The 16,686-nt window shown below is 42.5% G+C and overlaps 1 protein-coding gene across 2 annotated transcripts in view; it reads left to right on the forward strand.

Moving 5' to 3' along the window:
* The first annotated feature begins 3,195 nt into the window (after window positions 1-3,195).
* Window positions 3,196-16,686, forward strand: part of SLC5A2 (solute carrier family 5 member 2) — a 144,416-nt gene continuing 130,925 nt past the window's right edge. The window contains exon 1 of one of the 2 annotated variants that reach the window (XM_030209692.1): window positions 3,196-3,379. In XM_030209692.1, coding sequence (XP_030065552.1) covers window positions 3,275-3,379 — 105 coding nt within the window. In that variant the 5' untranslated portion in view covers window positions 3,196-3,274. Of the gene's footprint in view, window positions 3,380-4,554; window positions 4,615-16,686 lie in introns of those variants that run through there. The other variant, XM_030209693.1, reaches the window with a different exon arrangement.

Raw genomic sequence — 16,686 nt, forward strand, 5'->3', positions numbered from 1 at the left:
ACACTCACTGGTCCAGTGCAGTAGGAGGAGGAGGAGCTGCAGAGCCGCACATTGGGCTGCTTTCTGCTCCTCTGCCATCCTGGGCCTGACTGTTCCTGTGAGCCGTGCAGGCCTCCATACAGCCGCAGCAGAGGAGGAATCAGCCCCAACTGTAGCTGTGCAGTTCCTCCTCCTACTCGTTGGACTGATGAGCGTGTAGGGAGGGTGGGAATCACATTCTGGCTGCCAGTATCTGTGCCGCTATGCCTGCAAGGACAGACTGCACAGAATTCTATGCAGGAAAGGCAGAATTCTGCGGGCTGTGGAGGTGAGGAATTCTACACAAATTCTGTGTTGTTCAATAGCGCAGAATTCCCCCAGGAATGACATTTGTGCCATTTTTTTTCAGCATGGGGCTAAGGAAGCTGTGCCGCTGGACTGGGGTGGGGGGGAGCATCTGAAAAATGGACCTATGTGTGTTCAAAAGATGTGCCCACACCACTGCAGGCCATTTTTCAGCGCATCTTATTAAAAGGGCCCCTTAAAGCTCTAAGAGCAGGAGGGTCAGGTGAGTGGAATAGGTGGGCATGGAAGTCCATGCCATATCCTTGCCCTAGCTGTCACGGCAGGGCAGAAAGGCCTAAAGGTTAGCAAATGTTTGAATAATTCAGTTATAGCTCTGGTGCAAGTGTTGTTTAAGAAATGCTATGCTGATTATGGTTATCTTAATAAACAAAGCTGTGGCCTATTTTACTACCATACATTCTTGTGTATTGTGTATTTATTGGTATTTGGGATTTGAGCAGAGGAAACAGGAGGAGGAAGGGAGAAGGTCTCAGAGAGGGGGAGGGGGTACTGCAGAGGGGTGATGAGTCCCAACTCCAAGTGTTACTTCAGATACTATCTGATCCAGCTCTCCTTCATCTTTAGTCACCCTGGAGCATCTCAGATTATAAAATATATTCTTGATTTTTCATAATTCAGCATGAGGATATTACAAAATTTCTTTCAGGCAGATTTTCAGGAGTTCCAAAGGTACCAAATAATGAGTCACTGGAAACTTCAAAAGTCTAAGATTTCTAATCTGGGAACGATTCTCCATTAGTTCCAGCTGAGAGTGTATCAAGCAGCTATCTTTTTCTGCTATCACTGCAGTAGATTGTAAAGTGGCAACGGATGTTATCCATTCTATCTGACCAATTTTCTAAATCCAATAATGTCTCCTCATATTCAAAGAGCTTAAAATAAGAGCTTAGGAAAATAATTTAGGAATGGTTCCCTGCATTGAATGTTCAATCCTTTTAACTACTTGTCATATATCTTGTATAGAAACCAATTTATTTTGAACAGCAGTTCCATCTTTAACAAAATATGAATCAATCTGAACTGCAGTGGGTAAAGGAGCTCTATGTGGGCTCCTAACCTCTGATACAAGTCCAGAAGACCCCCCCACCCCCACCCCTTTGAGTGATGTTCAAAATAGTGGAGGGTTAACAACCCCTTCTATAGGAGTATTACCTCCAGAAAGAAAAGTATTACTGGGCTGAGGAGGGGAGTTCATTCTATGGAGAGGGAAGCAGCACTAGGGGAGAGAGTACTCACAGTTCCAGTCTTTGTTGCTGCTGCAAGTACCTTCATATGATGATCCATAGGGCCTCAAGTAGAAGGAACCACAAATTTTCCTCCAGTTACCGTTGGACTAACTCCTGAGCTGTCCCATGTGGAGAACTGGGATAGGCACTGTGAGACCTCTCCACAGTGACATCATCTGGGGCCTGTGGCTGTTTAAAATCAAGCCCCTGCCATGGAATATGGCTCGCAAACTCATGCCCATGGCTGCATGCCCAAAGGGGCTAGCCATCTGAAGACCCTTCAGAGCCCAGAGGAGCAGGGGATTATCTTTCAGCAATAGAAGGAAGAAAAGTACAAAGTGCAACTGGAGGAACATTTATATCATTGTTAAGTAATGTAAACAGAGTGAAAATCTGCTACAGGAGGTTGTCTTTCAGGGTTTAGAATCTGGCATTTTACTATCTTCTAATATTAAATTATTATTTTATCATTTTTCTCTTGTTTTTAATATTTCTTATATTGTTTTACTGCATAGAACCATTCATGATTTGTTGGGATAGAAATTTTTTAAATAAATAAATGAATGTGAGTGGAGTGCAAACATTAGCACAGATGATTTAGAAAAATTGAATTCATAGTAAAGTAGTTCAGAAAAAAATTAGTTACAACTTTTAAAATATTCATAGTAGGTAAATGGAAGCTTGTAAACATTGAAAGAAAAAGCGTAATTGGCTATACTTCTTTAATGTATCCACATTGTTGGTGGAAGAATTTTACAAGGGGCCCTTTTGCTAAAGGGTTACCGGCGCTGCGCAGCAAACTTAGAACTAGTACCGCCAGCCCAATGCTACCACTAGCAGTAGTTCTTCCTCCAGCGCACGCCATTTCCAGCATTAGCGCTGCTGCTGGTTGTGTTTTTTTAATATACTGCCAGGGAGCCCATATCACCTCCTCAATGGGTGGCAGTAAGTGCCCCCTCCCCTGCATGGCCAAGCGGTAAGTGCAAGTTTACTGCATGGCCATGTGGGTTTTTTCAGGCTTATTACCTGCTGCAGTAAAAAGGACTCTGGTGTGCACAAAAATGGCCACTGGCACTAGCGCAGGGCCCTTTTTTTTTTTAAACTGCAGCTTGGTAAAAGGACCCCCTAGTCCTGGAGAAAGGTAGAGTCTTTGCAGCCTGTGATGTGTTATGTTGGACCATTGTAAAAATGATCCAAAGAGTACATGAGTTTTTGTGTCAGTTCTTCAGATGTACAACAGAAAAACTGTGAATGAAAAAAAGCCTTAAAAAGAGAGGTACAATATAAAACAGAAATGGTATAAATGAGAACTTTTAACATAGCAAAGAAAAGCAGGGGAATTCAAACGGAACAGTGAAAAAGAAAAGAAAATTTCAGTGCCAATAAGTAAGGGGGGGGGGGGGGAGAAGGATTGAGAAATGAGGCACCACAAGTGGTTTTAGGTGAAACAGGGAACAGTTTAAGGATTTATACTCAAAGAACTTCCATATTCAGGGAGTGTGATGGAAATTTCCTTGGCCATAGGACTGTGACACCGTGGTGGTTAATTATAGATCAGTTATTTAACAAATAACTGGTTCCCCATTAACATGGAGGAAGAGACGAGTGAAGAGAAACTTATTTCAGGAGGCAGTGAGACCATTCTAGTTTAGTCCACACTCCAGAAGCAAAATTGTTGTGTGGATCCATGAAAGGAGATCCATATGGCCACCCAGCAGCCTACCACACAGACTGTGGCTATAAACAATGCTGCAGATATTAGTGTTATCAGCATCTACTTCCTGGTCGTAATTGGTGTAGGACTCTGGGTAAGTCACAGGGATATTACAATGGATTTTACTGATTCTTGCAGAATTTATTTCTAAATATAAGAATGGCTTTTCCCTACCCCTTCACATTTGGAGAATTAAGCTCGTTTTGTTTTCTTGATTGTCCATTCTGGTAGCTATTGAATTTATTATCTGAAGTCCAATATACATATTACAAATCTGCTAAAGTAAGAAAATTACAGGAAAAATATCTCAGAAAATGTGGAATAAAGTTGGAACTTTTTCTACCCCAGTTTTCTATTAGCCTCATCCTGGTTGACCAATTAAAAGCTTCAGTAGGTTGACATAAGTTTGGTAGCATCATTTTATTGGTAATAACTATTATCATCTATGACAAAAGATGATTCACAAGTCAACTGTTAATAAGCCTTTCTTGTGGACAGAATCCCACCTACCCCATTACTGAATTTATAGACTGTGGGGCAAAGTACTGATTTTTGGAGCTTTACAGTTACCTAATGGTTCTTCTTAATTAAACCCCACATATTAACCCACCTTTGAAATGTTAAATCTTATCCCTGGTTTTCTTTGAATATTTACTTGTCTTTTCTGTCCTGACTAGATTGTAAACCACACAAAGCAGGGATTGCCTCTTCTATATGTCAGTACAGTACTATGTACATCTAGTAGTAGTAAATAAATGAATGGTAGTATTAGTACTTGTAATAATAATGTTCATGCATCAAATATCAAAAGCAGTCTGAAAAAGTTTAAACTGTTTGCACTGGGGTTTGGACTGTTGTATTAGGAATTGTTTGCTCTAACAGAATTCATTAAAACCTCTTTTTTTTTTCTGGTGACTTTAGTCGCCTAGATGGTCACATACATACATGTATAGATAGATATATAAAATCTGGGGTAGACATAAAAGTTTGAAGTCTGGGTTCCTTCCACCACAGTGCTTTGACTCTTTCTCCCTCCAGAGAGGTGGAACCTGGGCACTCTTCCTTTAAGTCCTAGTCTTATCTGTTTCTGGATTCTGTTGGCTGATCTTTCCAGACACCATCCCCTTGGATCTTAGTCACCACTTCCTCCTTAGGTAAACTTGTAGTTTTTTAAAGCCTAGCCTGTAAAGGCATAGCAGCACTCCCAGCTGGTGACCTAGCTGGCCTTTGAAGAGATAGCACCCCAAACTGTTCCTAAGATCCTGTTTGGGCTCCTACAGCTTTCCTTGCTTTCCTAGACTCTTTTGGAGGCTAGAAGACATCTAGAAGGTAAATCTGTAGCAGGGGACCAGGTGCTGACTTGATTTTAGAGAATACTAGTGTAGCAGTGAAAATACATACTTCTAAGTTAGGAGCGATCACTTATACCAGCCATAGAGCTGGCAGAAATATTCACTCCTGAGTTCTAGTGATATGTGCATAGCTTACAGTAATCTGTAATTTACACATGTGAATCCCGCCCATACTCCACTCACATTCTGTTTATGTGTACATCTGTAACATATATGCTATGTATGATATCCCCCCAGATTCTATAAACGGTGACTAAAGTTGTGCATGTAAATCTGCACGCATAGCTGATTTGCATGCTCAACTTAATTGTTTATTAACTAGCTAATCAGTGCCTATAATTGGCCAATAACAAGCAATTCGCACTAATTGGCACTAATTAGAATTTATATGTGCAACCTTCTAGGCATATTCTGTAAAGTGGTCCACATAAATTCTTATGTGCGGATCAAAAAAGGGAGTGTGGCTATGGAAGGGTCATGATCGTTCATGAAAATTACGCTCACTGTTACAGAATGTGCTTGATCTGCACATACATAAGACATGGGCATTTACTGGCTATGCCTAAATTTTAGTCATGGGACCTCTGCTACACATATTCTATAAACTGCACCTAACTTTAGGTGAGGTTTATAGAATACCACTAAACACGTTTTTTTTCAGCGATGATTGTTTTGGCGCTGTATATGGAATGTGGCCCTATACATGTATTTAAGGAATAGAGCTTAGGTGTAATTTTGGTATTTAAACAAATACTTCCTGAATTTTAAGATGTGCTATTTACTAAGGGCCCTGTTTTACTAAGCCGCACTTAGGCATGCTAACTTTATAGCACGAGCTAAAAAGTTAGTGCGCCTACAGTGTGGCTTAGTAAACAGGGCCCTAATGTCTTTTTGTTGTAAAAATTATTAGTTCTGTCCTCTTGTGTGACTCTTCCTCTTTTCTTTATTATATTGTAGTTCCTTTTCCATTTCCTTTTCCTTTTTTTTTTTAATATTAGGATTGCACACCACCCAGTTCTGCATGTCAGTATGGGCGTTATAGAAAGTCTAAATAAACTGTAAACTGTAATTTATATATGTAATTGGCTCATAGTTCATAGCACATACTTTTAGAACTACCCTCCTAGTTCCTGCTTACAGGGCTATGTATTCTTCCCTCTAAAATCACAGAAAGACATTCCGTGCCAATTCTCCAGGATTTAAACACAAAAGACGGTCAGATTAGGAACAGAGACTCCAAAATGTTCTGTGTTGGTATAGATGCATGTTGTGGCGATCCTGTTACAGCAGCAGAGTAGCTGCCACTCAATTTACGGAAGAAAAGGTTCATATGATTAAATAACCAAGGTAAAGGGTTCAGATGGGATACACCTCAGGAAATTAAGAGAGCTGGAAAAGGACCCTAGCAATTCTTCATATCGATGAAAGAGTTTCCAGGGTTCAACTCATCTCTAAGCAGCTAGAGAGCTTTAGACCTCACCACTGTGAAGATATCACTAAACCCTACATGACTACCCAGTTCTTGACTGGATTCAGAGTCCATAGCAGGCAGTCCAGTCACTTTGAAAGAAAAACTCCCCTTTGGAGGAGGCTGTGGAATTATACAAATTGGTGGCCATTAATCTGTAACCAGCTAGAGTACCTGAGGATTACAAAGACAAGTACTGTAAGATGACCAATGTAAAACCAAGTTTTAAAAAGGACTCCAGGGATGATCCTGAAATTATTGACCAGTGAGCCTGATGTCATTGCTGAGCAAAACAGAGGCAGCTATTCTAAAAAAAAAAAATTACTGGCTATGTGGATAAACTTGGAGTTAACACAGATTTTAATGCTTGTTAACTGCAAATCTAATGCTTTTCTTTTTGAGTGTATCTGGATTTCCAAAAGGCGTTTGACAAGGTACCTCATGAAAGGCTACAGAGGAAATTGGAGGGTCATGGGATAGGAGGAAATGTCTTATTGTGGATTAAAAACTGGTTGAAGGATAGGAAACAGAGAGTGAGGTTAAATGGGCAGTATTCACAATGGAGAAGGGTAGTTAGTGGGGTTCCTCAGGGGTCTGTGCTAGGACCGCTGCTTTTTAATATATTTATAAATGATTTAGAGATGGGAGTAACTAGCGAGGTAATTAAATTTGCTGATGACACAAAGTTATTCAAAGTTGTTAAATCGCGACAGGATTGTGAAAAATTATAAGACGACCTTACGAGACTGGGAGACTGGGCGGCTAAATGGCAGATGACGTTTAATGTGAGCAAGTGCAAGGTGATGCATGTGGGGAAAAAGAACCCGAATTATAGTCATGCAAGATTCCACGTTAGGAATTACGGACCAAGAAAGGGATCTGGGTGTTGTCGTCGATAATACACTGAAACCTTCTGCTCAGTGTGCTGCTGCGGCTAGGAAAGCGAATAGAATGTTGGGTATTATTAGGAAAGGTATGGAAAACAGGTGTGAGGATGTTATAATGCCGTTGTATCGCTCCATGGTCCGACTGCACCTTGAGTATTGTGTTGAATTCTGGTCGCCGCATCTCAAGAAAGATATAGTAGAATTGGAAAAGGTGCAGAGAAGGGCGACTAAAATGATAGCGGGGATGGGATGACTTCCCTATGAAGAAAGATTAAGGAGGCTAGGGCTATTCAGCTTGGAGAAGAGACGGCTGAGGGGAGACATGATAGAGGTATATAAAATAATGAGTGGAATGGAACACGTGGATGTGAAGCGTCTGTTCATGCTTTCCAAAAATACTAGGACTAGGGGGCATGCGATGAAACTACAGTGTAGTAAATTTAAAACAAATCGGAGAAAATTTTTCTTCACCCAACGTATAATTAAACTCTGGAATTCGTTGCCGGAGAAAGTGGTGAAGGCGGTTATCTTAGCAGAGTTTAAAAAGGAGTTGGACGGTTTCCTAAAGGACAAGTCCATAAACCGCTACTAAATGGACTTGGGAAAAATCCACAATTCCAGGAATAACATGTATAGAATGTTTGTACGTTTGGGAAGCTTGCCAGGTGCCCTTGGCCTGGATTGGCCGCTGTCGTGGACAGGATGCTAGGCTCGATGGACCCTTGGTCTTTTCCCAGTATGGCATTACTTATGTACTTATGTATGTTTTATGCAGGTTATGTACTAAAGTTATTAGCATGCGGTAACTGCTAGGATTTAATGCAGGAACACTGAGTGACTCCTATGTAGGAGGCACTAAATGATCCAGTGCTAATCCAGCTGTTATCCAGTTAGCATGCATTACATAGAACATGCTAACAGTGTACATTCCACACCCATGTTGCACCTTCTCCCAAAAAAATTTCCTAACGTGTGCTTAAAGGTATATTACCTCAGAATGCCTTAACACTGTCATGTATCCCTGTTAGCACATGTTAAGAGTTTAAGCCAACATCGAATTAACAAATAAAGATCTTGCCTTCTCAATCTATTGGTTGTTTTTGGAAGGTGTTAATAAACATGGATAAGGGTGAAGCAGTTGATATATTATATCAGAAGGCTTTGACAAACACCCTTATGAGAAAGTCCTCAGAAAATTAAAAAAAATTATGGGATAGGAGGCATTGCCCTATTGTGGATTGGGAACTATTAAATAGGCCTGCACTGGAACCAATGTTTTTTTAAAACATATTTATAAATGATCTGGAAAAGGGATCAGTAAGGGGGTCTTTTACTAAGCCGCGGTAGTGTTTTTAGCTCATGGTAGAAATCAGCTGGCAGTAAACACTGAGATGCCCATAGGAATGTAGGGGGGGCTCTATATATAGCACCTAAAAAAATCCACGCAGAAAACATTTCTGTTTAAGCATATTCTATAAGCCATGCCAAGATTTAGGCGCGGTATATAGAATATGCTTAGGGGGAAATCATAGTGCCTAAATCTATGCACCTCCATTTATACCAACGAAAATGTGGCGTAAACCCTGGCATGTAGAGTTAGGCGCAGAGGGCCATATTCTATAACAGTGCATGTAAATTTTGGAATGCTCACAAAACACCCATTTTCCCGCCCATAACCATGTCCACTTTTGCCTGCGCACATTAGAAGTTAGGCGCAGTACGTTACAGAATACGCTTAGCGAGTTGTGTATATAAATTCCAATTGTCAATTAGTGCTCATTATTTCTTGTTGCTGCTGTTATCAACGCTGATTAGCTTGTTAAGCCAATTAAGTTATATGCATTGTTATAGAATATGTTTGGATTTTGGCGCAGAACTCTAGGTGCTCTAAATAGAATCCCGTGGATAATGGGTGTCTCGGTGTTTGCCGCCAGCTGATTTCTACCATGAGCTAAAAACGCTACCGCGACTTAGTAAAAGACCCCCTTAGTGAGGTTATTAAATTTGTACGTGATTCAAAATTATTAAGGGGCCCTCTTACTAAAGCTTAGTGTGCACAAACAGACATTAGCATGTGCTAAGTTCATGCAGCATTTAGCGCACACCATTGTCCTTTAGCGCATGCTAAACTTTAGTAAAAGGGCCCTAAGGGGTCTTTTTACAAAGGCGCGCTGAAAAATGGCTTGTGGTATTGTAGGTGTGGGTTTGGGGTTTATGCCAATCCATTTTTCAGTAAGCCTGTAAAAAAGGCCTTTTAAACATTTTTGCCAAAAATGGACGTGCGGCAAAATCATAATTGCCCCGGGTCCGGTTCAGTCTCTCAGCAGCCCTGATGCCAGACAAAGCATCTGAAAACATAAGAACAAAATAGCCATACTGGGTCAGACCAATGGTCTATCTAGCCCAGTATTCTGTTTCCAACAGTGGCCAACCCAGGTCACAAGTACCTGGCAGAAACCCAAATAGTGGCAATATTCCATGCTACCAGTCCCAGGGCAGTCAGTAGCTTCCCCATGTCTGTCTCAATAACAGACTATGGACTTTTCCTCCAGGAACTTGTCCAAACCCAGATACACTAACTTCTATTACTACATCCTCTGGCAAAGAGTTCCAGAGCTTAACTACTCATTCAGTAAAAAAAATATTTCCTTCTATTTGTTTTAAAAGTATTTTCTTGTAACTTCTTTGAGTGTCCTCTAGTCATTGTACTTTTGGAACAAGTAAAAAATCCATTTACTTCTACTTGTTCTACACCACTCAGGGTTTTGTAGACCTCGATTATATCTACCCTCATCCATTTATTTTCCAAGCTGAAGAGCTCTAACCTCTTTAGCCTTTCCTCATACGAGAGGAGTTCCGTCCCCTTTATTATTTTGGTTGCTTTTCTTGAACCTTTTCTAATTCCACTATATCTTTTTTGAGATATGGTGACCAGAACTGAACACAATACTCAAGGAGAGGTCGCACCATGGAGCGATACAGAGGCATTATAGTACTTTCAGTCATTTTGGCCACCATGCACACTGGGCAGAAGATTTCAGCGTATCATCTACAACAACACATATCTTTTTCTTGGGTGCTGACCCCCAAGGTGGACCCTAGCATCTGATGACTGTGATTCAGATTATTCTTCCCAATGTGCATCACTTTCCATTTGTCCACATTAAATTTCGTCTGCCATTTGGATGCCCAGTCTTCAGTTTCCTAAGGTCTTCCTGCAATTTTTCAGAGTCAGCATGTGTTTTAATAACCTTGAATAGTTTTGTGTCATCTGCAAATGTAATCACTTCACTCGTCCTTCTGATTTCCATATCATTTATAAATATGTTAAATAGCACCAGTCCCAGTACAGATCCCTGCAACACGCTACTATTCACCCTCCTCCATTGAGACAAATGGCCATTTAACCCTACCCTCTGTTTTCTGTCCAATAACCAATTCCTAATCCATACCAGAACATTGTCTCCTGTCAAACCTAAAGCTCTGGTGGTCCGGTGGAACCCAGATTCATACCCCCTCCCAAAGATGGAAGGGCCTGGTGATGCGTGAACCCCCCCTAAAATAAATAAAATCCTTGTGGTCCAGTGGGACCCCTGGCCAGGACCCCCCCACAGACTAGCCTTGGTGGTCTAGTGACGCCACCCCCCCCCCCCCAACCCAGCTCTCCTACCTTGAAGATGGAGAAGGGACTAGGACTCCTTCCTTCCTCCTGCTGGGCAGTCCTTAAAACAGCGGTGCCCTGCCCTGCCCCAAGCATCCTGGGATGCACAATACATCTGGGGCTGGTCTACGGGGGACTCCTGACCAAGGGTCCCACTAGACCACCAATTTTTATTTATTTTCAGGGGACTAGACTACCAGGCCCTCCGAACCACCAGGCTCTCCCATCTTTGGGGGGGGGGGTGGAGGGTCTGGGGTCCTCCGGACTACCAGGCCCTCATGTGTTTTGGGGGGGAGGGTGGTCTGGGGCCCATCAGACCAACAGGCCCTCACATCTTTGGGGGGGGTGGGATGTCTGGTCCACCAGACCACTAGGACTTGCACTGGTCTCCCTATTCCTCCCTTGCTCGGCACAACCCTAACATCAGCTCAGAGCTGGCATAGGGTTTGCCATGGGAGGAGCACCCTTGTTTGGGGTGATGCCTGTTGAGTATTGGGGAGGAATGCAGGGAGCCCCTCTTTTGCATATATTTGCATGCTCATTGCACCCAGAAATGGCGAGTTCATTGTTTGATGCACTCGTCAGCTCAGAGTATTTGGCAGGAGCAAATGTGGGTGCTAGTCTGGCGCTAATGGCCTCTAGTGGCCGCATTTGCTCCTGAGCATCAGGGGCCTTAGTCTATGTGCTTTGGAAATGAGCATCCATGTGGTCAAGGCTATTAGCATAGCTGGGTTTAAAGAGGCTTTAGAGAAAATCCTGAAGGACACGTCTATAAATGATTATTAGCAGTGTAGGCTTTGGAAAGCCACTACTTAACCCTGGGAGTAAGTTATAAGGATTAGATCTCTTCTTTAATCTTTGGGATCCTATTTGTTTGATACTTTGCAACAATATGGTATCCAGGGGTTTTTTTCTAGATGCAATTCGGGTGTTGTATTTGGAGCCTTTGGCATCTGTTTGGGTAAATAGGGTATGCTCCCGCTCCTTTAACATCTTTAGAGGCATAAGGCAGGGCTGCCCGCTTTCCCCTTTATTGTTTGTGCTGTCTTTGGATCCCCTGGTTCGCGCGATCCAGTCCCATCCGGAGATCAAGGGGGTACCGATAGGTGTTTCGCGGTTTTTATTGTCGGCCTTTGCGGACGACTTATTGGTACACTTGACACAACCCTTCCAGTCGCTTCCAGCCTTGATAGAACTTTTTCGAGAGTTTGGAGATTTTGCAGGATTCAAGCTCAATTACACGAAATCTTTGTCACTGGCCTCTCGTGTGGAACAGAGAAGGGAATGGGGAGAAACTTTTCTGCTTCGATGGGCACAGGGGTAGTTTTGCTATCTGGGGAATTGGCTGTCAATGAACTTCTCCGACATATACCAATTAAATATTTGTAGGTTGTTGAGTGCTACGGAGGTACGGCTACGTAATTCGATGACTTTGCCCCTCACACTCTATGGGCGTATTCAGTTGTTTCGGATGGTGGAATTTCCCAAATGGCTTTAATGTTTGCGGTTATTGCCCGTCCTCATAAGTCAGCGAGATCTTAAACTGTTATATCGTCTAATTAGACGGTATTGCTGGGGGGGGGGGGGAAGAAGGCTAAGCTTCCATTGCCCTTGTTGATGGGCCACTGGAGAGAGGGAGGGCTGGGATTGCCAGACTTGAAACGCTATAATAGGGCATGTCTGTTGCGGCATTTTGGGGACTGGTTCTTTGACCGAGAAGATTACACACCTCGAAGGATAGAGGGCCAGTTCTTTGCCCCTTGTCATTTCTATTTTTTGATACAGGCCCCCAGAGCTAGCATTCCGGAACATCTGCGGAATAGCTTGCTGCTGACATCTCTGCAGACTCTTTGGAAAGACTTGATGAGTATCTGGGGCTTGCAGAATAGTACGTCGGACTTGTTGCCAATCTGTGGGAACTTGCTGTTTAAGCCTGGGATGGATAGTAGGATATTCCAAGTTTGGGGGCACTTGGGTATTAGTCGGTTGGAACATCTTTTGAATGAACACGGGGTATTGTTAAATTTGGGTGCTCTGGGTATCGGTTACGATCTGAATAATATTTTTGCCTAGCATCAGATAGCACATTATGTGAGATCTTTAGATGCAGAGGCGTTGAGATCCAGACATTGTCATCGGATGAGGAAATTATTTGAGGGGGGGGGGGGAGAGGCTTGGCTTTCGGTCTCGAGGCTGTATAAATTGTTAGGACAATTGCCACTTAAAAAGGACAGGGAATTGATAAAAATACGTTGGGCTCGGGATTTAGCCAGACCGGGATTATCTTTAGACTTTGATTTGTTGACTTCTCGGATTCCGGAGATGACAGGGAATGCGGGTCTCCGGGAATGTCAATACCGAATTCTGCACAGAGCATACCTTACAAAAACTCAGATCTTTCAGATGGGTGGGGTTGAGAATCCTTTGTGCGAGAAGTGTGGGAGATTACCGGGGTCTCTGTTTCATTATTTATGGGAGTGTTATCAGGTACAGCATTTTTGGACTGCTGTCCTGCACTATTTGTCCTTTTTGTTGGGCTCTAAAGTTGTACGCTCCCCGGTTGGGATACTGTTGGATAAGTATGAGACCTTTGTTTTGCAGGGCACATCAAGGAAGCATTTGGTACGTAAGGCCTGTCTAGTTGGTAAACGGCTGCTTCTCTGGCAGTGGGTGGCCGGCTCTCTCCCGGATTTTTGGCACTGGAGAAATAGGTTTCACGAGCTGATGCTTTTTGAGTGACGGGCGGTGCGAGGCTTCTCTAGGAGGAGGAAGACTTTTTTGGACATTTGGGGCCCATATATTCAATCGTTACATACAAGGGGTAGGAGTATGGTACTTAATTCCCTTTGATTCTGGGGAGGATAAGGGGTAATCAACATGTAGACACAAACTCTAGAAGATACCTCTGGGGAAGGGGAGCAGGGGAGGGAGGGAGGAGGGGATAGGAGCAGCTTGGGGGGGTGGAACATAAAGGTAGGATAGGGAAAAGGACAACTTCAAATGGTGAGATGTGCTTCTCCTGCTTAGACATCAATAAAGTGTTAACTTCTGAGTATAGGGTTTGGGGGGGGGGGGGGATGAATGTACATCATAGTAGTGTAATAATAAACAACGACTACAAAGTTCCTGTAAACAGTTTATATTTTATTTGGAAGTTTCTTTTACAGTATAACCATAAGCATTCTGTTACGAGTTACACGGGTGAGAAGGGTGAACGGGGGAGTACAGAGGGTGGGGGGGGGGGAATCAAAAAATTCAATAGCAGGAACTTCCATGTTCACATGCGTGTTATGTTATTCCAATAATTTCGTCATTTTATAATATTAAGTATGTACATGTGTAACATGCTGAACCATCAATAAAAAAATGTTTAAACACTAATCTTTGGGATCCTGCTGGGTACTTTTAACCTGGAGAGTTTTAAGGTATGACTATGAGGAAGGGTGTCAGAAGAGTTAGAGGAATGTTTAGCCTATTTACAGAGTCCCTTCACCCTTTCATGGCAGATATGTTAGTGAAACACTTGGCCCTTCTACACAGTCATTGCTATTTCATAACAATTGTTCTACCGGAAAAAAAAAAAGCAGACAGACACCCCAGAAAATCAATGTGAATTCAGTTTATTGAGTCTCTTTAAGGAAACCTGATGTTTCTAAGGAATTGTTAGGTTAGACAAGTACTTATACAACTAACCATGTGGAAGGAAATTTACAGGTTGCCTAGGTTGGTAGGTCGACACCTATTAAACAAATTTTTTATGAAGACACATAGGTACCTCTTTGTCTTCATAAATTACAAGGGTTATACCAGCAGAAATTATGGCTAGATTGAAGGCACAGACATTTAGGGGCCCTTTTTCTAAAGGGTGGATGGGGTAGCGTGGAGCCCTGTGGTAGTCCTACCTTTGCCGTGCGCCACTTCCAGCACTAGAAAATACATTTTTATTTTCTAACACTGGGGGGGTGTGCCTGGCAGTAATCAGGCAGTGGTGTGTGCTGCCCGGTTAGCACCAGAGCCCTTACCACTTCCACTCCAGCTGTAAATGGCTGTGTGGCAATATTTTGCTTACCGCACACCGTTTACCGGTCTTCCTGAAAAAAGGCATTTTTACTCATGGCAGTAAAAGGTGGCTTCAGCACACAACAAACCTGCATGCCGCCACTGTGGGCCACCTTTTACTGTCATTTGGTAAAAGGGCTCCTTGCTACTGTTCTGGATCAAATATAAATTTATGCAAGTAAAGTATGATAGCTTGAATTTTGAATTGGAGTATATCAAATGCCAATAAAAAAAAAAGATTCAGAGTTAGTTTTGGGGCTGGCAGGGTTTATATCAGGCTCTGCAACTTAGACTAAATAACTACATTTTCTGCTTATTTACAACCCAAACATTTACTGACTTCTGCTCAGTCTGTGTTGAGGTACCAGTCCTCAATTTTACTCGGAACTTCTTCCATTTATTTTTGGCTGGAGAAAGGAAATTTTATCTCCCCTAAATAACTCTCCTCATGCTCTGAGATTGGAGCTGGATCCTTATTTACATCTATCCTTCCTCTGGAACAATAAAGAAAAGGCCTACAGCAACCTGCATCAATTGGACCATCCAAGGATATCAGAACCAGAAACTCTAAAGTTCATAACTGCAATCTGTGAGTTAAAAATTTTTATTTTAACTGCATAGTCTACTTCTATAACTCTGAATCTTTTAGATTCCTTAAAACTAAAGGAAACCTATGCACTGTCTCCAAAAATTTCACATAGAAGTGCTAAGTGCAGCCATTTTTTCTCTATTTGATGGAAGACTTTGATCTCACAGGCCTGGTCTGAATTTACAACTTTAAAAGGTCTGTTCTTTCAGCTATTAAAGCCTTAACCCTGCATTGCCAACTAGGAAGACTGCTGATCTATAGGGTGTACTCCAAAGAGTGGATTGCAGCGCCACCCAGTGAAACTTTGCCTAACTAGCTTCTGACACAAAAATTTGTCATGCAAGCATCCCAGTGGTGTGTGGGAGAGGAAACCATAACCCCCACAAACCAAAGAGAAGGCAAAAGTGCAAGAGGTCAAACACCTACATAACAGTACTTAAAAGATCACCTCATTGTCACACCAAAGCTACCCACAGCACCCCCAGACCACCCTTGGGAATTATAGGATTGGTGAATGCCAGATAAGCTGCAAAGAAATCCTTGGTGATCCATGATGCCATAAATGAACAGCATCTTGACATCCTAGGAATGAGTGAAACCTGACTAGATGAAAGTGGGGGGTTACCACTTGCTGAACTATGCCCAACAGGTTTCAACATCCAGCATCAACCAAGACCAGGAAGACAGGGTGGAGGGGTAGCAGTATTGATTCGGGACACAATCATACTGCGCAGAATATCCATCCCCCAACTACATGGATCAGAATCTCTTTTAATCCAACTTGAAGAGGAGAAGCCAATCTGGCTACTCGTGATTTACAGAGCACCTCGTAACAACACATTATCTGTGCAAGAACTCCTAGACCTGATTACTCAAGTGACCCTGAATTACCCTAGGCTGGTGATCATGGGAGACTTCAATCTACACATCAAAACCCCAGCTACCACCACAGCTGCCTTTCTGGACACGATGACAGCACTAGGATTTACACAGGTGATCAATTCTCCAACCCACGAAAAGGGTCACATACTACACCTGGTATTCTACAAAGGGGTGGATATCCCAGAATTCTGGTATAACAGTATTGAAATAACACCTCTATCATGGTCAGACCATTTTCTAATTAAATTCTCCCTAAGTGATCACCTGAAACAAATGGCACCTCCCAGAGTTTGGAAGGAGATCAGAGACAAAAAAAGCTGACTGCTGAGAATTTCCTAGAGGCCTTGGACTATCCGCATGTAGATGAAAAGACAACACTGGCAGAACAAGTTGACATCTGGAATACACACCTAGCCAAGACCTTAGAGAAAACAGCACCACTAAAAAAGGTCTTATGCCCCAGTCACAAACGCTGACCTTGGTTTTCTCCAGAACTTCGGATC

Source organism: Microcaecilia unicolor, chromosome 7 (assembly GCF_901765095.1).
Source record: "Microcaecilia unicolor chromosome 7, aMicUni1.1, whole genome shotgun sequence".
In the NCBI taxonomy this organism is placed as follows: Eukaryota; Metazoa; Chordata; class Amphibia; order Gymnophiona; family Siphonopidae; genus Microcaecilia; species Microcaecilia unicolor.